Genomic DNA, 26810 nt, shown 5'->3' on the forward strand with positions numbered 1-26810 from the left:
AGCACACACACACACACACACACACACTGACACACATGATGAGTTGCCTACACCTCCCATGGCAGCCACACAATGAGCTCGCCTGACATTCATCTCCATCATATTTATCTCCTGGCAGACTAGAAAAACGCGTTCACTCTGCTATCTGGAAGCTCTTTTCTTTTCATTTTCCCAGTACCATGCATTTACATTTCATCCCTTTAACAGACGGCGCTGAATTTAGAATCATTAATTTAGTATCTAGGCTACCAACAAAGGCAAACAACTGGGACAGCATCACTGTCATCACTATTAATAGAAGTTCCTCTGCAGTGCATATTGTTAAGAGGTTTTTTATAATAGGCTACAGGGAGCAGACACAGGGAGGAAGAGCCTAACAGAGGAAGCGAGGAGGGATAAGAGACATATTAAAGACAGAGGGGGCAGCTGTGGGTGTAATGTTGCACTAGATAGGCAGTGGCAGGTCGAAGCCCGGGCTCGTCAAACACATCTCCATATGAAAGGAGCTCTGTGCCACTCTAAACACTACGTATGCATTTGTAATGGAGCTCAAACATGGGACTGGGAATTCATCCACCGCTACATTTGAGTGTTTAAGCAGGTGCTCAGAGGACAAATACTAATCAATCTGAATTCAACTCATGCTGTCTCCACCTGGCATCCACCACCACACGCAGACACAAACACCATCCCTGAATAGGACGGGTCATTTTTTTGAGCATCCATCGAGCCATGTCATGCAAATAACAAAGGAAACTGAGGTGTGATAACTAGGTGTCCACCCCTCTAATTACAACGGCTAAACTGATGTTAAGCAGTGACGTTATGATGTCTAAATTAGCTTCTCACAGTGTGCCGTGTCCCCTGACATGGCACGCTGAATTATAAAAGAAAGAAAATCTCCAGCAGCGCAAGCCTGTCTGTCTTTGTGTCTCCCTACCTGTCGGTTGATCCGTGATCTCAGAGTGGAATGGTGCGGCCTACAGAAAATCTGGCAGCTGACTGACAGCTTAAGTCAAAAACATGAAATATGTTATGTTTCAGCACCTCCCGACAGACAACACCCTGGGGAAGGATAGTTAACTGTAATGATTTGTTTAGTTTGGAGACGTGCATGTGTGTGTGTTGTTTTGAAGCATGGGGGCATTAAAATTGCAGTGTGGCTGTGTGGGCCGATGACATCACACACAGTTAATTGACCAACTTGGTTATTTCTGTGCGACACTCAGCTTCCACGGCTAGAAACTGATCTCCCAAACACAGATAGGGGAGAAATGGGTAACATGAGCCACTTTTTACATTTGATGATTTTACTGCAAAATTAAAGTGTATTTGTTTCAAATAATAGTTACTATATATACCTCAGGTTGTTGTGTACCCATGGAAATTAAAACAAATTATCTAATTATTGTGGTTTTAGGACGATGACCCATCAAAAAAAGTTAGTCCTATGGCACAACTTACCCCAAGATAGGGGTAAAATGAGCATGAGGATGGGGTAAATATGAAAATGATGTGAATCACATGCTTTGACCTTCACAGTCACCAAATCTCAACCCAATTGAACACCTATGGGAGATTTTGGACTGACATGTTAGACAGCGCTCTCCACCACCATCATCAAAACACCAAATGAGGGAATATCTTTTTGAAGAATGGTGTTCATCCCTCCAGAAGAGTTCAGAGACTTGTAAAATCAATGCCAAGGAGTATTGATGCTGTTCTGGTGGGTCAACACCTTACTAAGACACTTTATGTCGGCTTTTCCTTTAATTTGTCATCTGTCTGTATGTGCAGCATGTTTGTATGTGGCTTAAACATTAGTCAACAATTAGGTATTTATTCATCAACATTGTAGCACTTGCACTTGCAGGGATCAAACATGAACAGTGTCTCTAGCCTCTAGAATATCAGAAAATAATTTTTGGGGGGTAAACTGAGCTATTGACTCAACTTGCCCCAGTGTCACTGGCACATTTTACCCCATAACCTCCATTTTGACAAAACTGTTTCACACAGTGACTCAGATTCACAGTTGTGCTAAGTTTATGACCTTGTTTTGTAGCTTACACTGACTTAAATTAACATGTAATAATGTCCAAAATGTATCTTTTTTAATTAAGATACAAGACTCATAACTTAAGTAACATGATGAATTCACTTGACAAATATAATTTTATTTGCTCTGTTTTGCTAACCACTCTCTCCATGTGCTTGAGTCCAGGATGGATGAACTATACTTAATTAACTTGTGGTCACATGATTACTTTTGCTTATGGTTACCTAGATAAAGGGGGTGGCCCATTTTACCCACTGGCTTTATTTACCCCGTTCTCCCCTATATACAAACACACACCAGCTAGAAGCTAAGTTTAAACATAAATCCTGCCTATGCCAGATGTTACTTTCTCCTAGGTAGCTTTCATGTGAATACTGTAATGCTGTGTGTATTTAAACACTGTCATGTCATCATCAGGTGCTCATATGACAAGAGACCCAACTTTCTAGCCTAGAAAGTACTTTTGTCTGTTTGTGTTCAGAAAATAACCCAAGAGTGTACAACCGCCATTTCTAAATAGCTCACTTCCAACTTCAAAAAGTGTTTCATGGATACAAGCATCCTCCCGGGGTGCTTTTATTCGTTCAGCTCCAAAGGCATGGAGCGACTTTTCTTTTCAGAGGCTGAAACATTTACTGCAAAATGAAATATCTGCGTTTTAGACAGCACTAGCAGTTTCACTGGAAACTCTATCAGACTTGATGGGAAAATAGCTTTTTCAGCAGAGCAATATAATGTGCATGGATGACTGTGTGCACATAAAGCAAGAAAAAATGGTAACCACACACAGTGACAAAAATGAGAAATAACACCATTATGCCTTCTCGGCAAAACACAGAGAGCCGTAATGGAATAATCTGCTAAACACATTAACTTAACATTATACTGTCACAAGGTGGTTGATATGCTATTAACTACTACCACTATTACTGAAGTATTGAGGCATTGAGATCATCAGCAGGAGTCCCTGCTGCTGCGGACATAAAAGTCCTAGAGGATTTAAATGCACACACACACACACATTGGTGCAGTTTATTAGCTGGTTGTGTTTTTGCCTTTTTCTGTCCATAAAGAGATCTGTCAGAACAACAGAGCACAACAGACTGGTAAATCCAGTTATCCTCCATCCACAGAGGAAATGACCTGGACCAGGCCATCTGTGAGTGAAGTGTGTATAAGAGTGTGTATGTGTGTATTTTGGAGAGAGCGAGAGCAGAAAAGGGTGGGGATAAAGCGAAAAGAGAGAGAGAGACTTTGCTTCTGATGCTCATGCATTATTCATGAGAGTGTAGAGAATTTGTGGAATAAAAGCTCTTTCAAACATTAAGCAAAAGAGAGGACAGCAAAGTAGGGAAGAGTGGGGGGGAAAGCAGCGAGGCTGAAAGTATGACTTCACTTGGCTTTTTGCTGTTTTATCTCCCTCCTTCCATCTTCTTCCCTCTCTTTTGTTTCCATTCTGAGGCTGTCAGACGCAAGACAGCAATGTAAGGGACTGAAAGGGTCCCAGACAACCAGAGGAAGGAGAGGGAGATAGGGAAAGAAAGGGAAGCAGACAGGGCGAGAGGAGAGGAGAGGAGAGGAGAGGAGAGGAGAGGAGAGGAAAGGAGAGGAGAGGAGAGGAGAGGAGAGGAGAGGAGAGAGGAGAGGCTAAATGAGGGCAGTGTAATGTTCCAGGTGCCATATATCAGGATGAGAGCAGAGCAGCAGAAACATGTAGCTGTTGTGTCTCTGATCCACTGAGAGAGAATCTGTCTGACATTCAAAAAGCATACTGACACCAAATCGGCTCTAATAGCTTTCAGGAATAAGGCTTACAAATGAAACGCTGATAAACCAACAATTACACAATGTTGTACAAACAATGTGCATCTTAATATGCAAATGCAGTGACAAAGACTGTGCCTCGCCAATTACAAAGAGTGAACGTGTTAATTGCTGCCAACACCGATAGAGCACAGAAGAGCAATGGATCTGGCTCCACCTGTGCATTAATCAGACATAATATCTCAGAAAACCAACTGGGAATGATGCAGCACTTTTTAATCATATTTATTTCAATGCTTATCTCCTCCCCTTTTAAGCTGCTCTACTAAAATATATGTAATTAATTAAATCCCCCTTAGATTCAGGCAATGATTTTTTTTTCCTATCATAATCGAATTTTTAATTGCAGTGATTGGTCCTAAGCGGTTATCACACAGCATTATTTTTTCCAAATTTTTCCAAACATGACATCACTGATAAATGCAATCAAATGAACAATCACCATCATACAATGATAAAAAATGTCTTCATGCAACTTTCATTAAGAAATCCTTTAACCTTTAAATCCTGTTCAAGTTCTGACCCTTTACAATATCCCCTTATAATTTCTCTCTATAGCAAACTTCTGAACCACAAGTCTATTTTTCATTCATAAATTCCTCATCACTCATCAATAAATTGGTGATAAATCTTTAATGAGTCTTTCAGAAAGCAGAGAGAGAGTATTATTTAGTCATTTATGGAGAGCCACACTATATTAAGGTCCAATTTTATCAAAAGCATGACAGCCATCATGATTTCAAGGAATTTTATTGAGTGTGAAGAATGCAACACATTTTTCGAATGGTGATATTTGAATGTAAAAATGGGTCAAATTTGAACAGTATGTAAGGGTTAAACAGTGATAAAACTGACAGTAATAAAAAATTTCCTAAAAGCTGCTTTTCTAATCCCCAATATAAAACAACTAATGACTATAACACAGTGAATGAGAAAACCTGTTTGCACAATGGGGACAAATAAAACAAACTGTTCTCCTTCAGGCTGCGTGGACCATTTTTCCATCTCACCACTACCAACAAGCTGAGTGCACTAAACGTGCATCTGGAGCGCAGTGAGAGTGTGTCTGCGAGGTCAATCCCATAAAAGTGCACCAGCAGGTGCCTGCTACAGTACATCACACAGAATTACACATTTAATCATACACATACACACACACACACACACAGGCCTAAATACACACAACACACATGCATGGTTGGGCTGATACATCCAGACGTCTGACTCCAGAGCTCATAGCATATAAGTGCTGCTCGTTTCCTTAAATCACCTCAGAGGGAGAAAGACACAGTGACAACAAGGCTTCACTATTTCCCCTTTTGCTCCCTTGAGTGTGTGATACTTCAGGGCAAATAAGGTGTTGTGTTAGACTTAAGGGGCAATCATAACAGATACTTACATCATTCATAAAACCACAGAGGTAGGATAGACGACTGTAGGAGCAGCAGACTCACTCTCTCCAGATGTCTGTCTGATTAAGATGATACACTGTTATTCTGCTTAGCTCTGCCAGGGGGGTCTGGCGAGGACTTTGCTACAAGCCCTCTGATTGGCTGGCCTCCAGGTGACCCAGAGCTGCTGGGAGTCTTGAGATGTCAGACACGATTCTGAGGAGAGCTGCACGTGGCGTGTTTACAGGAACATTGTTTGGAAAGGACTTTTGCACCCTTTTACAGATGGGTAAGAAAGTGGGTCAAGTGTCTCATTGTTGGGGGTGAAGGGGGGGTTGTGGTTGCCTGCCAGTGTGGCAAATGGGCATGTGCAGCTTTTCTCTCACCTCAGTGTATCCAGGTGGATCTGCATTGAATTGTACACCTTCTGAAGGTCCTTCAGCTCCTCTGAAATGCTGTCTGTTCCTGCTACATGTAAAACACACAAATCTGCCCACTTATCAAACCATTTACAACAACAACTTCAACAAAATAAAATAGAGCTGAACATTTTATTTGTAACTTGTTCCTAAGAAGCAGCCACCGCCCTAGCTCTCTCTGTGAGTTGTGACTGGTCAATTTCAAATGCTGACAGGAAGCTCTCAAGTGTTTCTGCTGAACTAGAGGCCATCAGTAAATCACAGATGTCAAATGAGAGGAGGTGGCAGTGAATATCGTCAATATGTCATTATAAACAACATCATAATCAGCGTCAATACGACGGGCTCGGTCGTGTTGTGTAGCAGCTGAAGAAGAGTGATGGGGTGTGTGTGGGTGTACATGAATGATAGCCTAAGCAGGTCATGTGTCTCTTTTTATAGAGCAGGGAATCAGTTCAGTTCTGTCCAGGAAAACAGACCAGTTGTATCGATGTCACTGAAGCAAAACAAGTATTAAAGTGTACATATGGACCGGTGGTGGAGCCGATATTTAAGCCTCACCTCCTACATGATACATGTTTATTTTAGGTTTGGTTGCGGATTGATGCATCTGTGCATCATCTTGTCATGTTCCTTCTCCCCGAAGACAACGGCTACCGTAGTTTGTTTAGATACTGCACCAAAGGCTATAAAAAGGCTTGTTTACAGAGCTTTGCAAGCTTATTGTGCTACATATCACAACCTCTTGGCTAGCACAAAAAGCTAGTGCATGAGCTTTGTTCACAAGAACAAAAAAATAACAACAAAATATCCTTTAATCAAGTGATGTGATGGAAGATTACTGCAGCCAAAAAAAACAAACAATTTATTTGGAATAAATGACTAAACAGACAAAGAAAAACCCGGAATTACCACACCTAAAGAAATAGAGAATCCAGGGAAAAGACATTGCAATTGCATTGATCTCTGGGAGGTACAATGCAAAAACAACTCACGACTCAAGTATCACTTATCACCAAAAAACATGGACTGCCACTTTCATTCCCAGTTACTGTGTTACTACAGTAAACACTGTTGCTTGGTTCTAAAATTGCAGCTATTCTGATGTGGCTGGAAAATAATTATGAGAATTAGTGATAACTGAAACTTCACCAAAGACTTTTTTGAGACTTTTTTTATTTTATTTAAGTAAGCCACTTGTTTTTCCATCCATTCCATACAGTGCAGGTAGATATCTCTATCTATATATCTGTCTATCCATCTGACCATACATCTGAAAATCTGACTACCATTCATCCATCCATACATCCACGTAAACATTCATAAAATTGGTCGATCCACCCAGGCAGTGAGCTGTTCTCCCCTGGGAGAGGCTCAGCTGCCTCCTGCAGCCTTCAGACATGTTTTAATGGTGAGCCTGAACTATAGGCCCCTCTGGCTCTCCTGAGATACACACACACACACACACGCATATCAAACACTGCATAAAATTGCATGCATATCAGCAGTGGTGACCTCACCAATACCATAGCCTTCCCCTTTCTCTTAATATTTATACTGCATTTCTTTATCCAAACACTGTTCCCTTCAGTTTCTGTTTCCACATAAAGCCTCTTTGTTTGTCCTTTTCATCAATCTCCATGTAAACACAAGTTATTTTGCTTTCTGTAACACAAGCATCAATCCTTTCTTGTCTCTTTTGTCCCTTATCTCTTTGTGCATTTGAGCTCTGTCTCTGCACCACCTCACCACCCCACCTCTCTCTGCCACAGTCCCCTCTCCTGCTCTTTTACTCTGTCACTTTCTCATTTTCCGTCAGTAATGTCATGCTGCGCTATAGCAAAAGTGTTTGTGTGAATGTGTGCTGGTGTAGTGGAAGTGTGTCTGCCTATACTAAAAGGAAAAAGTTGACTGTGATCGGCACAGATGGAAGGACACCTGCTCTGTAATGGTGTTTTTAAATCCTCCCTCTCCCTCTCTTTCATGCCCTCATGCAAGCGTGCAAATACACACACACATACACACATTTATTTCAGAGAGGCAAACCTGGGCACAACATGAAGGGACATCATCCTCCTCTCGTGGTCCAGTAGAGGCAGGGTGACGGATGGGATGGGGAGAAATGGGAGAGAGATAAAACGACAATATGGAGCCATGGAGACAGGTCCAAAAAAGGGGAAGAGGGGAGTCAGCGACAGAGAGAGAAAGAGGGGGGCAGATAGGGAGTGGTTCACACATTTGATGAGTGAAAGTAGCTGTGATAAATCCAGCAGAGTGGCCTTATCTGTGTTCAGTTGTGTGTTTGCCTGTGGTGAGTGTGGTCCTGTGAGGCTGAGGGCAGACAGAGAGGTGTGTATTTGGGTTAAGAGGCACTCATGGATCTGGATCTGAGCGCCATGATTTCTGTAAGGTATTTGAAGCCCAGCGTATATTTAAATAACAGGCACAGAAAAGACTCACATTGTGTAATGAGGAAGGATGAAAAGCATCAAACTCATAACCTTGAATGAAATGCAGTCAAGAGTGTTTTTATTCAATGTGTGGCTAACAAGGAACCACAACAAAACCCCAGTCGAAAAAATCAGCAACTAGACTCGCCACATGCTGGGGGCTGATGCTCTCCGTTTGACCTTAACACACATCCAAGTGTGTGATTGGCTGTTTATTCAAGCTGAGATACTACCCAGGGCATAGTGAGGCCTTGCACTGTGAACACAATCACACATAAGACAAATTGGTCTTCTTTTTACAGGCGATTAACATTAATATTGAAGGAATCGTTAGACATTTAGAGAAATACGCTTATTCACTTTCTCGCTGAAAGTTAGATGAGGAGATCAATACCACTCTCATGTCTGTATGGTAAATATTACTTCTAGCAGCCAGTTAACTTAGTTTAGCACAAAGACTGGAAGCAGGGGGAAACAGCCAGCCTGGCTCTATCCAAATGATACAAAAATCTCCTGAAAGCTCAATAATGAACACATTATATCTAATTTGTGTAATCCATACAATCACCAAAGTGTAAAAACTGCCCCATCCAAGAAATAGTCCTGCATATATTCCTCCATAAAACCACAACTTATCATTTTTACACCTGTGTTCTTGTATGGATTTAAAAAAACAACAGATTTTGTTACCTTCAGACAGAGCCAGGCTAGCTGATTCTGTTTTCAGTCTTTATGCTAAGCTAATTTAATTGCCTCCTGGCTCCGGCTTTATATCAAAAGTGGTATCGAACTTCTCATCTAACTCTCGGCAAGAAAGCAAATAAGTGTATTTCCCAAAACATCTGACTATTCCTTTAAAGCTGCATCACATCATTCCACATACTTATGGACCTGCATGAAAGCAGATGTAATAGTTTGAAATGAAATGCAAAGACTTACTCTGAAATGACATAACTTACAAAACAGTAAGAACAGACTCCATCTATCTAACTGGCTGTAAGTTGTTGCAGCGTCATTTCAGAGTGATGTGCAATTTTTACATAAGAATATCACTATGTGCTTTTTAAAGAGAGAATTCGTTATCAGCATGTTCATAATAAAAGTTTGCATTTACTTCAAGCGGATGAAATATGAGCGCTTCAATCCACAGTGAAAATGAGAAAGACTGAGAGGAGGAGGCGTGGTGAATTTCCAAACAATAAGTTCATTCTCAAAGGAGACAGGACCGTACAGCCCAGCAGGCAAACACAGCAAAGCCATTACCAGTAGTTCAAATGAGGTTCCTGACACCATGCATGTCAATGAGGACAGGCTGAAGCCCAAGTGTGTAAAAAAACCACACTCACACTGTGCACACTCCCAAATAAACAAGGACGCACCCACCCACATACAGAAAATCTGGTAACTCACAGAAATACCCCACAATTACATGCACACATCACTATCTCACCAGATTCACTCACGAGCAGATTCACTATAACATAGCCTACAGGTGTCATTAACATTTCAAACATGGAAAATTATGCAAACACCCTGCCACGCTGTGGGGGCAAGCAGCTCAGCTCATTTAACACACTCCTCCGGCCGCTCAGACGGAACCGTTTCCTCATCTGTCAGTGTTCCACCGCTTTACAAAAACAAACATCTTGTCAACAAACTGCTCTCTCAAATTTACATGAACACACACGCAGACATCGGAGGGGGGGGGGGGGGGTTAGACAGACAAAAAATAGCACAGTTAATGGTGCTAAGGAAAACCAATTTCAGAGAAAAAACACACACGCACGCTGACATCTCACACATGAAAGATGGTGTCAATGAACATTTTCTGCTCCCATCATCTTTTCTGACCCTCTTGGATAGACTGTCCAGCCTTGTGCCCAGCAAAACCAATCTGCTCTTATTTCATTTCATCCCAATCAATTCTTTTGCTTGGGTGAACTGACCATAGTGTGTGTGCGTATTGTGTGGGTGTGTGTGTGTGTGTCCATCACGCCCGGTGGAGGTCTATGTGCAGGGCCTTAGAATATGAGGTAATCAATCACATCATACTGCCTTAGATTAGAGCCACATCGATCTGGTTTCAGCTCTGACAAACAGCCTGACCTAGAATACATCCACCTGGACAGGGCACACACACACACACACACACACACACACACACACACACAGTATCCCTTCTTTTGCTGCATTTCTAGCACTCCACATAGCACACCCTCCTGGGAGCATACACAACCACATACACACATACCAGGAATATTTACTGAGAACCGCAGTCTCATACAGAGCGGTCCCTGTGCAGTAAACATCCAAGGTGGGATGATTTTCCCCGTGGGTGGCTGATCATTTGTATGCTTCTTTCACTGTCCATCACCTCCGCTGCCCCAGTCCACGAAAGCAAACACCCACCGCCACAGTTTGACGTTTTCATCATTTTCAACAAACTCAGGAATGCCATACATATTTCTACCTGTGTGCGTGTTTTCTCTCTATTGGCTGCATGCGCTCATTTAATTTATTAATGCTGTGTATCGTCCCAATCAATGGTCGGCGGTGTGATGAAGGTCTTTGCCTGAGGGGAGAGAGAGCAAGCGGAACAGGCTCTGAGATGTGCAGCGTTCACATAATTATCAAGTCTGAGCTCAAGCCTGCATGTGAGTTTGAGCGTGTGTGCGTGTGTGTGCGTGTGTGATGTGCTTAAGAAGTAATCATTAGCACTAGATATGCAGTAAGGGTGTCAGAGTGTTATCCAGGCATTGTTTGAAGCTCTCTAGCTGTCTACCCTGTAGTGCAGACTGGAGAAAATCAAAGCCCTGAACATCTAAGGTATGTGTGCATGCGTGTGTGCATGCGTGTGTGTGTGCGGGCATGCGTGTGTGTATGCGTGCGTGCGTGTGTAGGTGACAAGCCTTCACCCGCCATTCCTCTACAAAGCAGACAAAAATATACACCCCAGCTAAAGTACAGTCAGGTGGCTGAAAGTTTTCCCCCCACATGTGTTTTACAATGTGAAACATCTGGCAGAGAGTATAATTAGTTTCGATATTCAATAGTTGTATCTAAATCAAAATGAGGTTTATGGAAATTTATTTGGAATTTAATCAATATCTTGATCTTACAGCAGCCAATGTGACACAACAATTAAACCATAGCAGGCATGCACAGTGAATATGAAACACTTACTTGCACACCATTTATCGTGATATAGGGTGCCTGACTGGTATGCTACACTTTTTCGTTCCCTGCTCAGACTAAATTGCTGGGCAGGCAATTAATCCGACATTTTCTAAGGAGAGAACAAGTTTAAACAGGAAATAACATGCTTTTTCTGATTTTCTGACATTTATATCTGCTGTTAAAATGTCAAATGTCTATGTTAAGCATGACTGAAGTTCCAAAATCTGAGGTACACATATGTAAAAATATTCCCTGTAAGTCAAAAGCTCAGGCTTCATTCTTCTCTGGATGCTGTGTTTGCAAGTTACCTCTACTTCCCTAACAAACTGACGTCAGATTGTTCATGTATGCCCACAAACAGCCGTCTCTTCCGTTGGTTTTGTTGTTAAGGTTGTTTCATGAGACATTTGCGTTGTCCACTCACATATTTCAGATCGGATTTTGGCTCGAACATGCATAAATGTATTTGAGAAGTTGTCATTTTGAGTAATGAGTCAAAAAGTGAAATCCTACTACTACTGTTTTTCTACGTAGCCTCTATAGAAGAGGAAGCTAACCAATCAAAACAGAGTGGAGGGGTGCCTTAAAGAGACAGGAGCTAAAACAGCCTGTCTAAAACAAAGGCTGAAGGAGGAGCTGCATAAAGTATAAGTATAAGATAAATAAGGAGATTTTTAAACTGTAAAACATGCAAGGATATTCCTGTAGACCCCTTGATTAAAAATATAGAGCAGGAAATGTGTGTAATATGTCCCCTTTAAAAGAATAGTTTCAAATTTTGAGAAATACACGTATTCACTTCCTTGCTTAGAGCTAAATGAGAAGATTAATACCACTTTCTTGTCAGTACAGTAAACATGAAATCACCTACCAGCAAGCTCACTAATTATTGTCTGTTATGTCTTGTTTGTTTAATCATTACAAAAACCAAAGTTGGAAGCCGTTGCCAGCCAAGTCCTGGAGTCTCCGCTGGTTGCCTGACAACCTCATAGTGATGACAAAGACCACAACGTGGTGTTGTAACGTTTTTGTGTTTTGAATTCAACAAACAAAATATAACATGTTAATTAATGAGATTTAGAGGTGCTGGTAGGTTGATTTTGTTAGCATTGGACAGAGTTTCTTGTCTTTGTGCTAACGTTAGCTAACTGCCTGATTGGGGTTGCTTCGTATATACTATGAAGCAATATATATACTGAACAGACACAAGAGAGATATTGATCTTCTCTTCTAACTCTCAGCAAGAAAGTCAATAAGTGTAATTCCCAAAACGTCAAACTGTTCCTTTAAAGCCAACACACATTCGGTCTTGTCACTGTAGATTGTGTGTGTCTACTTTACCAGTCTCTTCTCACATGAGGTGGCTCACTTATATCAAGTTGTATTGTTGCCTGAAGTCTCACAGCCGATGTGTCCTGGTGAGCAACAGCTAAACAGTAAGAGACCTACAGAGACAGCCAGGCGGACGAGTGACCAATGAAGTTCTTCTGGAGGTGGGAGGATTGACCAATGAGAGAGCAGGACTGATTGGAGGTGATTTACGTTCCTGACATCTTTAACCAAATTACCCAGCATCCCTTGCGGTGTGATTACTGTGATGCACAGTCTTGATGTTTGTGTGTCAAGTGCGTGTGTGTTACCTCACCTCTCCCCGGGCCACAGCTCACACAGAGCTGGAAGAAGGATTTGGACACAAGTGAGATTCAAAACTACCAGACGGGAAAAAAACATGTTTTTCAGATTTTCTGTGATAGTCTGATATATGCTGTCTCTGGCAGTTATCAAAGTTATCGTGCCCACTGACCTGGAGGCAAGCCTTAGACAACATGTTTGGGGTTTTATGAAGTAATCTCATTGATCGCTTGCCAAGACTGCTGTCAGGACACTTAGAAGATTTTCCCAGCATTTGTTTGAATTTATGAGAAGCTAACAAGCTTGTGTTTGCATTTCCGCTCAGTGGTAAACAATTTCACACAAAAAAGCCTTTCCTTTTGCAATCTGAATTCTAATACATATTGATCTATACTAGCTGTAATAGGAAAATACAATAAAACTGTCTGTGCTGACATGCATTTGATTAGCTTTTTCCCCAGAGGCTACTAGTGTCATTTTCCCAAAGACTAAATTTGAGGCCTAAAGATTTTGAAATGAGCTGAGGAAAGCTTTGCTTAGAAGTCAGAAATATGTCAACCTAAGCTTTCCCTTTGAACATAATATGCAAGCAAATCACATCAAGCTATAACTTGACAAATTGACATTAAAGAGCACATATAGAGGGTACAGTATATAGTGATTTTTGTGGTTCGCTGTGAGATGTCTCTCTACTGAGACCAGGCCAGTTTCTATTACAGCTAACAGGCTCATCTAACTGGAAGTCTGCATGATCCATCAGTTCATTTCAGCCACTCTACTCTCTCAGCCCTGCTCTTAAAGACAGATAGTGGGAGACTGTCTCATTTCACGCTTGCAGGAGTTAATGCTATTAAACTAGACATACAGATACAAATGTGCATAGATTCAAACACACATGTACACACATGTGTGCGCGCACACACACACACACACACACATACACTCCGACAAGATGTAGCTGCTATCTGATGGCCTGAACAACGGCAACATCTGAGATAAAGAGCAGCTTTCCTGTTCCAGTGATACACAGCCATGTTGCCTCTAGATGATGTGTGTGTGTGTTTGTGTGTGTGTGTGTATGTGTGTGTATGTGTGTGTGGGTGGGTGGGTGGTTGTACTTTTGTGTGTACACATTTGCACCTGCGCTGTGACTGATGCAGGACCAATCCCTCAGTGATCCCATTACAAGGGTCTGACAAGCAAAGGTTGTGTGTATGTGTGTGTGTGTGTGTGTGCGCACGTTTGTGTGTGATGGAGGGGATCGTCTCAGAGCTGCTGTTAGTTAGCAGCATTCTCTATCACTGTGGCATGTTATTATCTAGCTAGGGCCTATGTTACATCACTCATGCTTACACATACACGCAGACACACACACACACACACAGATTTGTTTTGATAGTTTTGTGAGGACTCTCCATTGACTGCATCCATTCCGTATTCCTTAGTTTGACATCTTGGGAAATACGTTTATTTGCTTTCTTGCTGAGAGTTAGATGAGAAGATCGATACCTTTCTTATGTTTGTGCACTAAATCTGAAGCTGGAGCCAGAAGACGGTTAGCATAGCTTAGTTTAACATAAAGACTGGAAACAAGGGGAAACAGCTTGACTGGCTCTGTCCAAAGGTAAAAAGAAATCACTTTCAACACCTCTTAATCTCACTGATTAACTTGTTATATCTCATTTTGTTTAATCCATACACAAACAGAAATGTAAAAATAACCTCATAGTGACTCCATGATGTCACTGTACCAGGCGAAAAAAAATTCTAGGACATAACTCCTTGTAAAACCACTAAGTGCTGTTCTCCCCATATTCCCCAAATATAAACCCAAGTATTAATCTTAAGGACACCACCTTACAATATCCTCACTATGAAGTGAAGTTCGAAGACACAAGAGCAGTGCAAGAAGAACAAATCCACTCACAAACTTGCCCTTTGTTTATGAGATCAGCCAAATAAAAAACTATGATTATTAGCAGTTTGGGGGGGTTGGGCATGAGTCACTGAAGCTAAAAGGGAAGTCTAGCTTGCTGGTCATGTACACACACACACACACCCCTACATACATTATAGGGCTTGATGTAAGCAGACCAACAAAAAAAAAAAAACAAGTGCACACAATTTTAAAACTTTTTAGAATAGCAGTAAAACAGGAGCCTATAAGAATTACACTGAATGTTGCAATGAAGTGTACATACTGTACTGCCAACTAGTCTTTATCTCTATGCAAACCTGCCCTCCCAGTACCTTGTTATTCCTGTGCAGCGCCAACCCGCCTGCCTGAGAGAGCAGAGCACATTTTAGCCAGTCTAGTCAGCTCAGACTGAGAGACAGTCTCAATGTTGCATTACTTACACTGATATAAAACACACACACACACACACACACAAACAAATGCACACAATGATAATAATAAATATTCAATAAACCATGGAGTCTAAACCTTGGCGCAATCCTTGCACAGTGTGACCTGTGTGCATGCATATTATCTGTACATGAATGTGCATATTTTACATTTGATTACACAGAAACTACCTGTATATATGGTAATAGTTAATGCACATTTATGCTCACTTTAGTAACAAAGGATGCAAAGTTTCATCCTGCATACAGTTTTTACAAAATACTACCTGTAAAATCCAGCTAAAAGCCATTAATTTATCACCAGTAGCTTATACTTATTCTCCTGTACCTCAGCGTGTATGAGGGTCTGTATGTGTGTCTGTTTATGTGTGTGTGTGTGTGTGTGTGTGTGTGTGTCCCTGTCTCAAGCTGTATTGGTTGGGTTTGGAGCAGGTTATGCATTCCCTCCTCATATTTCTCCTCAGGCCCTTCATTTACTAGCTGCTTGAACTGGCACCTGAGAGTAGATTACTGTTTAGAAGACTTCCAGCAGAACAGGCGGAGTAAGTAGATCTCCTCTCCTCTGCTCTAATCTAATCAAATTTGATGTTTCCAAACACACAGCAGCTGGCTAAAGGCACACCGATGATACTCTTTGAACAAGGCCCACGCTTGTTGTCGGCGACTTACCTAAACCTCTCCAATTCCTGCCTCAAGTCAGCATTCTCTCCCTGAAGCTTAATGCAGCAAAACAACAAGAAAGCAATTTAACAGCCTAACACAGTGTGAGCTCAGGTGTGTTAAAATTGTTTACGCCCCTCAAAATTGTTCAGTTGTTCGTGGAGCGGACATCCTCTGTGGGCTGATGGGGGCAAGTCTCCCGTGATCCCATGTTTGCTCTGCATCAATACAGCAAAGAAAAATTCAAACACCAACAGACAGCGCTGACACAAACAACCTTTTAAAAATATCCTTTGAGAATTTTAGTCTTACAAGAAATATGTACAGTTTGCTGTTCAGGGGTTTGTTGAGTTTTCTCTGTTGCCTAACCTGTGTGTTATTATATTATATTTGTGGAATACAAAGATGGTGTGGTAGATGGGCTATCACTTTTAAGCTCTCATGCATTATTAAAACATCAAACGTAACCTCTTCCTTCATGTGAATGAAATAATAGGGGGAAGGGTCGATGGCTTTGATACACTATGTGTACATCAAATGTAAAGATCACTTCACTTCAGTCAGTAGCGCAAAAGGTCCTTTCATCGCTTTGACCTATCCAGCTCTTATTTTCATCTAACGCTAACGAGGGGCTCATTAATTTCTAATCAAAGGATCCTGATACACTGCAGGTCCATTGAGGATATTCAGCCCTCTATACACAGAAAGTGGATGGGGTCATCATATTTTAAACAATACATCTGAGGCCCAGAGGACACATGAGGGCTTACACAAATGAACACTCACACAAGGTGAAGGTGAATCTGTCCTCATTTTGTCTCAACATTTTGGTCACTTTTTAATCAGGTGTGTTAAAATCTGTACAGCCGAGACAGGAGTGAAGGCAAGATGAGGGAGAAAAAGATGCAATGGTAGGAAGACTGAATAGAGAGCTGCTTTGTGTTGACCCAGGCAAAAAGTTCCCTTACACACATCTGGAAAGAAGACACTATCTCACTGTTTTAGTGTGTGTGAGTGCGTGTGCTTATGTGCACGCGCATGCAGGAATGGCCGTTCCGCCAAGTTCCAGATAATTCCACACACAGGCGGGTCCACACTCTCTCTCTCTCTCTCTATACTCTCCCGGCATAGCTCCACTAACACACCATCGGTCACTCTGGTCTGTGCTTGTGTGTAACTGTCCAGACTCAGTGAAACAGACGACTGCGCCTGTCTGTCATAGGCTGTTTAACAAGAAATTCTGCCTCGAGACTCTCAATCTGCAGCTGCTGAGAGCCAGAGGAGCAAACCACAAGTTTTATCAGCAGAAAACACATTCAGTGCAGCAGCCCAATCAATCATATCTCCACAGATTTCTACCTAGGCCTTTAAACCATTAACCTGTTACGGCAACTATGCTGGTATTAAATGATATTGTCAGTACCCTGGAAAAAAAAAGTAACACTGTGCTTCTTTATTTGTTGACCTGTCAAAAGCATTTGACTCTGTAGACCATGAGCTATTGCTAAATAGATTAAGTGATATTGGAATAGGGGACACAGCTATAAAATTGTTCAGGAATTATCTTACAGAGCGCACACAGTGTGTTTGTACAGATGGTCAAACTTTTTAGAGATTTGGGGACTCAATCAAAAAAGTTTCTTTCAAAGTACACATTGAAAACCTGGTGTGTGAAGAAGCTGAAACTAAGGATAGGTTTTGTGCAGACTACTTTTTTAAATGTTTTGGACTACGATGATGTTGTCTACATGCATGCTGCCTCTTATAGACTCCACCTTTTAGATTCTGTGTACTACAGTGCTCTACGATTTATAACCAACATTGTATGCTTTATGAATTGATAGACTGGCCATCACTGAGTCTATGTAGACAACTTCATTTATATGTTTTTGTGTACAAGGCCATGCTGAGTAAACTCCCCTCATATATATGTAACCTCTTGATGCGGACCTCCAGCAGTCTTCAGCTTTGTTCCACTAGGTGGCTTCATTACCAGGTTCCAAGGGTTTGCACTGAGCTGGGAAAAAAACCTTCTCCTACTTTGGAAGGAGGACTTGGAATAATCTGCAGAGCATTTTGAATCTTAATAATCTAGTCCCCTTGGAAAAAATTTTAAGCCATGTTAAAAGTCCATGTAACTGGGAGGTGCAACTGCCTTATTTGAGCTGGATTTAGTCTTTTCCTTGTGTATTTGATGTTTGTCTTCCCTATCTGTTGTGTTTTATTTCTATTTAAACTGTAACTGGTGTGCCTTCTTGGCCAGGTCTCCCTCGGAAAAGAGATTTCAATCTCAAGGGACTTCCTGGTTAAATAAAGGTTAAATAAAAATAAATTAAAACATCATATCAAAGTAGTCATGCTATTGTAGCAGAAGAATATTAAGAGAATTCCTATGAGAAATTGAGTTATGGGATGATATGATAATCTAATCAAAATCAGCGTTGGTCTATTATTACCAGTATCCATTCATGTTAGAGTGTTATCATGTGCTCCCATTTGCCTTCAGCGTGGAATGAGAGTCAAAGAAGAGAGAAAATTTTCAAAAAGCTGAACAGGAAAAGATGTGTATGTGTAATTTTTATGACAAGTAGAAACAAAAAAATTAATTCCTCCCATACAATTCCACACTGTAAAAGCATGATGGGCCAGGGTTGGTCTGCTGAACTGACTGCAATTATTATAAAGATAAGTAATATAATGAGGGAGTCAGTTGTATCAGAATATTTCCAACCATGTTTTTCAAGTTTTACACTTTCAGCTGAATAGTATCTACGCTATGTTTGTTAACACTGTGGTAACATAATGAAATAACAAATCCATAGGTTCAGTAAACACTGTGCAGCCAACAGTGTTACTGCCCTTTACACTCATACTGCAATCAAAGGTGTGACGCTTTTAGAAACACTGTCTGCCCAATTTCTCAAAGACTCTTCAGTTCAAACAAAAGACCAGGTGCACATATGCAAGGCAAATTAGCCAGTCTCAATAACTTAAATCAGACAACAATAGTCTATATGAGACAAAAGACAGCGGCTCAGCAGCCTCAGTAAGCCACCTATGTCACAGTGCCATCTAGCTACAAAATAAAGAACTGCAAGGGCCTTTTCTGCAATGATTCAACCACAAACACTCATTTTGTCTTTGTTGAAGTTGAAATGTCCTAAATTTTACGTTAATGTACCTTAAGGATGGCATGTTGCAGTAAAGTCTGAGAGCAAAGGGCAGAATCACCGAGCTGAATCCTGCACAGGTTCATGATGCTCCCCTACAATTTTATCTCAGTTTTTTTTTTTTTTTCAATTTCAATGTTCTCATCATACAATGGGGTGGAAATCAGTGCAGTCTAACACATTCTACTGCAATAATCCTGTATTTCATTATATAAGGCTTCTAAGGTTCAGTTTTTGTAGAGAATGTGTCAGAAACATGTTCCTTCAACTCTGTGGTCATTTTTGAGGTTGTAGTTTGTGGTGGTGTGGTTTTTGACTGTATTATACTGAGATGTGTTACTTTGTGGGGTATGGATGTATGTTTTACCACCTAAGACACACCTGCTGGAGCTGCTGGAGCATGCTGAATGCATGAAGCACACGTTAGTGACACAGAGCAGAAAGGAGCACTGAGTGGTCATCGCCACAGGAAACAACCATGACAGAGTGCAAAGGGTGTGAATGACTGTTGGAGACAAACACTCTAGAGACCTGCAGAACATTTATAGACACCGAGTGACTCACACAGCAAATAAACTCTGCACACTTGTCCATTTGTTCTGGGTAATAAACTTGTTATATATTAATAGTAAAAGTTTGTTATAAATTAACTACTAAAAAGGAAGCTGATAAATTTCTACGGTATAATATCACACAAAGGCCAGTAAAACACCTCTGCATAATTTCTGCTCATGATTTCACGTACACATACGTGCACACACACATACACTGCATGCCTGGCCTCTTTTCGGACACAGGCACTTGCTGAACCGCAGAATGTTAAATAAACCAGTGGAGGAATTCAACTGAGTCAACACAGCCTGGAAGTGGAGAGCTCAGTGTGTGTGTGTGTGTGTGTGTGTGTGTGTGTGCATGTGTGTGTGTGTGTGTGTGCATGTGTGTGTGTGTGCATGTGTGCGTGTGTGTGTGTGTGTGTGTGTGTGTGTGTGTGTGTTGGAAGCAGAACAGAGCGCTGTCTGTCACAGGGCAGTCTGGAGAAAACACACACACACACACGCACACACACACACACACACACACACACACACACACACACACACACACACACACACACACACACACTTTGTTTAGACCCTACCTGCCTGTGGAATGCACAGAATCCAGCTGCCTTGGCAACAGAAACCTGAGGTAAATCTCATTTTAACACCTCGCCTCTCTCTTTCTCACACACACACAAACAAAAAACACACAAACACACACACACACATACACACACACACATACACACACACACACACACACACACACACTTGACCCTCAGGTTCCACAGTTTGATACTGATAGTGAGATGACTCAGTGTTTCCTGTAGCATCACTTTAGATATATTTAATTCATTTCACAACAGGATACAATGTTGCCTATTGTCTCTGTGGGAAAACTTACAAAACACTAAACTTACTAGATCAAACAACCAACAAATGAATAATATCAAACACATTCACAGTAAATAACAATATACACACATCCATACAACACCACTAAATATTATTTTACAATAAGCTAATCCATAAGTCTTTTCTACAGCAGACATTCTGAATTGTCATAGCAGAAAAAGTATAGATATTGCTAATAATATGATAGTGACAGTGAGCCAGCATGCACAATACTGGGACCCTGAAACCAGAGCAACTAAATGGAATTCAGCCATCACTGATTTTATTATTTGCACCTGTATTTTTCCTACCGAGACACATCAAACTGTCTTCTGTGAAAAAAGATCTATTCAGTAGTGGCAATAAAAAAATACTGCACAACCTTTGCAGCCAACAATGTATTCCTGTACGAGGAACAGAGTGAGGTAGATGTCAGTCAAGGACAGTTTGTACACACCAACAGGCCTCTGAGAAGAGGTCTAATCAAGCAACATAAGTGAAAACACCTCTGTGGGTGTACAATGGTTGTGTAGGGGCTTTAGATATTTTAGATTTATTATCTCTGGGGAAATTATTTAGCTATCTGTTTGTGACTTTAAATCGGCAGTGGTATTCACAACACGCATACACACACATTACAAAGTCGGCTATGTTGATTTCATGTATGGTTCATATAAGCTATACAGTTAGTATGGAGTTGGGCCACAACACAATGGGCATTTTTCACATTTTGACTTGTCATAGCAGGAACTAATAACACTGATGATGGCACAGTTCCAGCAATTAATGCAATGCAGCAATTAATAATGAGATTATAGCTACACCGGTGTTTGACAAGTTAAATGCCTGCTATGAAAAAGGTCAAATGTGTGGAAACACTCAACTTTACTTTTTTACCAGTAGGTGGTAGTAAATGGTTCACTAAGGAGAGTCGGTCTACTCATCGTGTACATATTATTCAATGGTATGATGTGAGGGTTTTTTTTTCATTTAATTGTAATAATTTGATGAAATTTGTAAAAATGTATGCTTTTTTATTGTACAAACACACTTTTGTGAAACGCTTTCGCATGACGTCGCGCGTAAAGACGAAGTGACGCATCTTCCGTTCCCTTAACTTCCGCCTTGCACGTGTGTTTACAAAAAAATGTGGACCACTTGGCTTAAGAAATAATATTAATCATATTCCACTCTCACTAACGGTGAACTAGTTGAAATATGGGGAAGCTGAATGTTGTGGTGTTGAGATATTTATCTCGAGATGACTTCCGAGTCCTCACGGCGGTGAGTACAGTGATGTCCCAGCTCAGTTAGCCTGTGCTAGGCTAAGGTTTAAATGTGTCGGTGTGTCTGACAATACTATAACAAACCTGGATAGTGTAGTAGTACACATGTCAGCAGCTCGGTAACGACCTGTCAGATAGTTTGATGATGGTGTGTCGTCTTCACAGTGTGTAAAATAATGATACTGTTGTCAAAGCACTGTACAGGTAAACAAATACTGTGGTTGCATGTGGATATGATTATGGTGCTATTAACAGTTACAATGGGTAATATGGTGTCATTACTAACCCTGAGTTAGTAATGACACCTAGGTAGTGTGGCAAACAGGTCAGTAATGTAAATGGTAAAGACTTTTTATGGGGTACTTAACTGAGAGAGTGATTCATGAGAGGGGACTCACGAGAGAGTGATTATAAAGGAATGGTTAAAACTGAAGAAGCTGAGATATCTTGACTTTTAATCTCCAGTATAGATCACTCTTAATGTCCCATAGCGCATTCAGAGGCATCTTAAGCCTGGTCTGGTAATTATCTTTCAAACTCTGCATCCTGAGTTTGTCAAGCAGGCTTTCAGGTGTGAATCTGCGTGCATGATTACATCATCATGGTTTATTTGGTCAGGCTTGACTAAGTTTTCGAAGTGCCACAAAAGACATTATACAAATGTGTGTAAAATTGGTGGAATGCCCTCATCACCCTAATATCACCACATCGCTGTAACTAAAATCCCAGACTGAGGAATCGGTCAACAAACAGTGCTCATTTCTGTCTGCATGTCTTTCAACTCAACCTGGCTTGTTTTTCTGCTTTCCCATGATCATATTCATGTGAATTTCCCTATCACACAGGTTGAGATGGGGATGAAGAACCACGAGATTGTTCCAGTGAGTCTCGTCTCCTCCATTGCCAGCCTCAAACACGGTGGCTGCAACAAGATCCTCAGGGAGCTTGTCAAACACAAACTTGTGGTCTATGAACGCACCAAGAGTAAGAAAACACATGCTTGTTGTACCTCTCATAAGTCCTGGTACATGTTAAATGGATGGATGTCACACATGGAGGTGTATAGTTCTAACGGGTGTGTATACGTTGATTCCAGTGGTGCAGGGCTACAGGTTAAACTATGGAGGATACGACTACCTAGCTCTGAAGACCATGTGCTCCAGAGAAGTGATCCTTTCAGTTGGAAACCAGATGGGAGTGGGGAAAGAGTCAGGTAAGCAAGACAGTCACAAAAAGTATGCACATAATTTTTTCGAAACTCTCATGTAGTCACAATCACACACATTTCTTTGTGTTCACCTCTTCAGACATATATATTGTGGCAAGTCCAGATGGGACCCAGTATGCTCTGAAGCTTCACAGGCTGGGCCGTACCTCCTTCAGGAACCTAAAGAACAAGAGAGATTACCACCAACACAGGAAGAACATGTCCTGGCTTTACCTCTCTCGACTCTCTGCTATGAAGGAGTTTGCCTACATGAAGGTAAAGGACCAGTCTCTACTTACGGACGCAGTGTCGCACATCATCATCAGCTATCTATAAGATGTGTAGTAGAAGTCCAGTTTAGTGTGGTGCATCTTTTGAGTTTTCATCTTACTCCTCTCAGGCACTGTATGATCGAGGCTTCCCCGTTCCAAAGCCCGTGGACTACAACAGACATGCTGTAGTGATGGAGCTCATCAATGGATATCCACTGTATGTAAACAAGAATTTCCACTTTCTTGCTTTAATGTATTATGTAGTTCACTCTTTGTAGAGTCTGCTGTTGTATTTCTTATTCAAAAAAAGGTTTAATGTGATGAAAGAATTGTTTGAATAACCTCTCTTTCAGGTGTCAAGTGCACGAGCTGCAAGACCCATCAGCCCTGTACAGTGAGTTCATGGAGCTCATAGTCAAACTGGCCAATCACGGTTTGATCCACGGAGACTTTAACGAGTTCAACCTTATGTTAGATGACCAGGACCACATAACAATGATCGACTTCCCTCAGATGGTGTCCACCTCACACACTAATGCTGAATGGTTGGTGTCTATGCCATAAAGTTGAACATTCACAAACATTTAAAATTAAATAGTAAAACAAAAGCTTTACGTGTTGTTCCCTTCTCCGATCTTCATTTGTAGGTATTTTGATCGAGATGTAAAATGCATCAGAGATTTCTTTGCAAAACGGTTTAATTACGAGAGCGAGCTCTTCCCAACCTTCAAAGACATCAGGTAACTGCTTATATTTATTTTTTGTTTTGTTTTGGACTTCTTTTATCAACTAAAATTAAATGCCATACTTGAACCGACACTGAAAAATCTTTCCACTGAACTGGGTTACAGTTGTATGTTTGCATGACAATAATTTCTCAGACAATCATTGTCAGATGTATTACATTACTCAACATTTAGCAAGACGAATTTTACATTGTGAGTTGTCTTACTTCTCTATATTTATTTAGAAGGCTGATTTTAAGGTGGAAAACATGACTTTAATCATTTTATTTGTTGTCACTGTGTATTCCTACAGACGGTCATATTCTCTAGACGTTGAAGTCTCAGCCAGCGGCTTCACCAAAGACCTGGAGAGAGATGGTGCATTGCTACACCCAGCTGGACCTGAGGAAGAGGAAGATGACGACGAGAAGGACGACGATGAAGACTCAACAGACGAGGAAGCAGAGAGAGAAGAGGAGAGTGTGGATATGGATGAATATAAACATGCAATGCTGGAACTGGAGGGTCTGAAAGTCAGCGAGACACATGCAGACAAACAACAAGAGGAGGAGGAGAGTGAAAAAAGTGAAGAAGAGAAGGAGACTGAGAGAGCCCCTGAAGCTAGAAGTGATGAGAATATCTTAGAGGAAGAGTTAAAGGAAGCAGAGGACGAGTGCCCAGAGCTGACAGACCTTTCTGCCTCCAACAAAGAGTTCAAACCTTTCAGGTAAACACAATAAAAAGTTAATACAACATCCAAAATGTAGCACAGTTGATAAGAAACAGCTATGTTTATGTGTTGTACCTGCAGCTGTGATACAGAGCCAACAAATAATTTTAGGTCTGTTAATGGGAATGCCTGGCAAAATGAGAAATGGACGGTAAATTTCAGCCACTATTGAAGATGCTTAAGGAAGTCTTCCTCCTTGGCTGAGAGTTTGTTTTTTAAGAATTTCTAAAAATGAGTTTCTAAATACACCCCTGCAGTTAACTTTTGTGCTTTGTTGTAAAATGTACCATAATAGCAATATTTTGTGTGTGTCTGTGTTTTCCCCTGCAGAGACTCAGACAGCCTTCTACACATACCAGAACACAGGAGGAGGACAGACAGCGAGGCTACAATGGGCAGCATAGGGAGCTGCTCCACCATCCCACCAGTAAGTAAAACATAAACACACATAACTGCACATGAATTATGCAGGAATTGGGTTGAGGGGTTTTAATACAAAATACAAATACTTGAAAGTATGATATTTCGGACAAAAAAAATGGAGTGTCCTGTCGGTGTTGCCGAAGAGTTTTCACATGGTGTTGCAGATTGTGAAAGAATGTGGCAAGAAACAGTCTACACACTGTTGTGTTTGCTCTGCAGAGACAGACAGTGCGTGTATAGAGCGTCTGTAGTAACTTGCTGCCTCTGTTATTGTGTGTGCCGCAGGAGGTAGTCCGTCAGAAGGTGCGGAGGCAGCTCACCAAACAGCAGAAGGCAGCACAGAGGAGACGTCTGCAGAGGGGAGAAGCCAACTTGGTGACCAAATCCAGGAGAGAGAATCAAATGAACATCAAGTCTAGTATGGAGAGCGCCTCCTTCTGGGGATAAACAGGAATGTGATGGATGGAGGGAATTCATGTCAACATCCTTTTCTATGGTTAACATGCACGACATGGTTCCTCTGTCTGAAGAGATGTAAACACATGATGCCTGATGGAAAAACCCAACAAGAGAGTGTCTGTGCATCATCTCAGCTGTCCTGTACTGTCATGGAAAATTCACAAGGGAAGAATGACAAAACTGAGATCCACACCACCGTGAAAACAAACTTTGTGTATTTTTATAGTTGGCTCCCACACTGTCAAGTTAGAGGATGTCCTTCCTCTATGTAAACATCAACATACAGTATAATGTAAATATGGACTACTTACAATGGAGCAGTGTGATTGACAATTAAACCATTTAAACATTACCAAGGTGTGATTTTCTTTTTTTTATTTAAAAGAAGGAAAAAATGTAATTTTGGCTCATGTGACACTGCAAGAAACCTGTTAATCAATTGCACACATTCTTTTAAATGAATACATCACATATCAACCTCCAATATCACCACAACAGACAGAAACCTACTGAGTAACTTGCTGTTACTGAAGTCTCAAGTTCATTCTACGTCTGTTATAATGCTGACAGTGACTAATGTGGGAGTGGATTCAACATTCAAACAGAATGCAAGTTCATCAAGAGCTTTTATTTGTGCTGAACCCCTGAGTTTCAAAGGTCTCCAACTATTATAGTTGCTTGAATAGTTCGCTACATCCACCCTCCCAGCAACCAATCAAAAAAAAGAGACTGACACAAGCATGTTGGAACAGGCAGGCTCCAGAAAACATCAATACATTCATTGGATGAAAAGCTGCAGGAAATAAAACACACATAGCCAACGCTCTTTCTCACTGTCACATCGTAACATACAGAGTGAGGCACAACATGTAAAAGATGAGAGAGGAGAGGACGTTGGAGCTGAGAAACTACTTCTTTTTCAGAATTTGGTTCATTTATGTGTAAGAGGCCTTCAGAGAGCGGGTGAATTCAGACTTGAACAATGGCCATTCATATTGAAGAGAGTGAATGGACCTCAGACCCGGGGCTCAGTGGGCTCAAACTAGTGTGTGAAGTCAAAAGTGTCCCACCCCCCACACATCGTTCATGCTACATGTGCAGCATTATGATGCCGTAAACTGACATT

General features: G+C 41.1%; 1 protein-coding gene across 1 annotated transcript; it reads left to right on the plus strand.

Annotated features, from left to right (window-relative positions):
* The first annotated feature begins 21677 nt into the window (after window positions 1–21677).
* Window positions 21678–26036, plus strand: riok2 (RIO kinase 2 (yeast)). The gene is made up of 10 exons (XM_067608849.1): window positions 21678–21866; window positions 22714–22852; window positions 22965–23081; window positions 23176–23351; window positions 23476–23564; window positions 23701–23892; window positions 23995–24087; window positions 24386–24799; window positions 25133–25229; window positions 25511–26036. Exons 1-10 carry the CDS (start codon window positions 21801–21803, stop codon window positions 25670–25672), a joined length of 1545 nt encoding a protein of 514 aa, XP_067464950.1. The 5' UTR covers window positions 21678–21800; the 3' UTR covers window positions 25673–26036.
* The last annotated feature ends 774 nt before the right edge of the window (window positions 26037–26810 follow it).

Source organism: Thunnus thynnus, chromosome 2, assembly GCF_963924715.1.
Source record: "Thunnus thynnus chromosome 2, fThuThy2.1, whole genome shotgun sequence".
Taxonomy (NCBI): domain Eukaryota; kingdom Metazoa; phylum Chordata; class Actinopteri; order Scombriformes; family Scombridae; genus Thunnus; species Thunnus thynnus.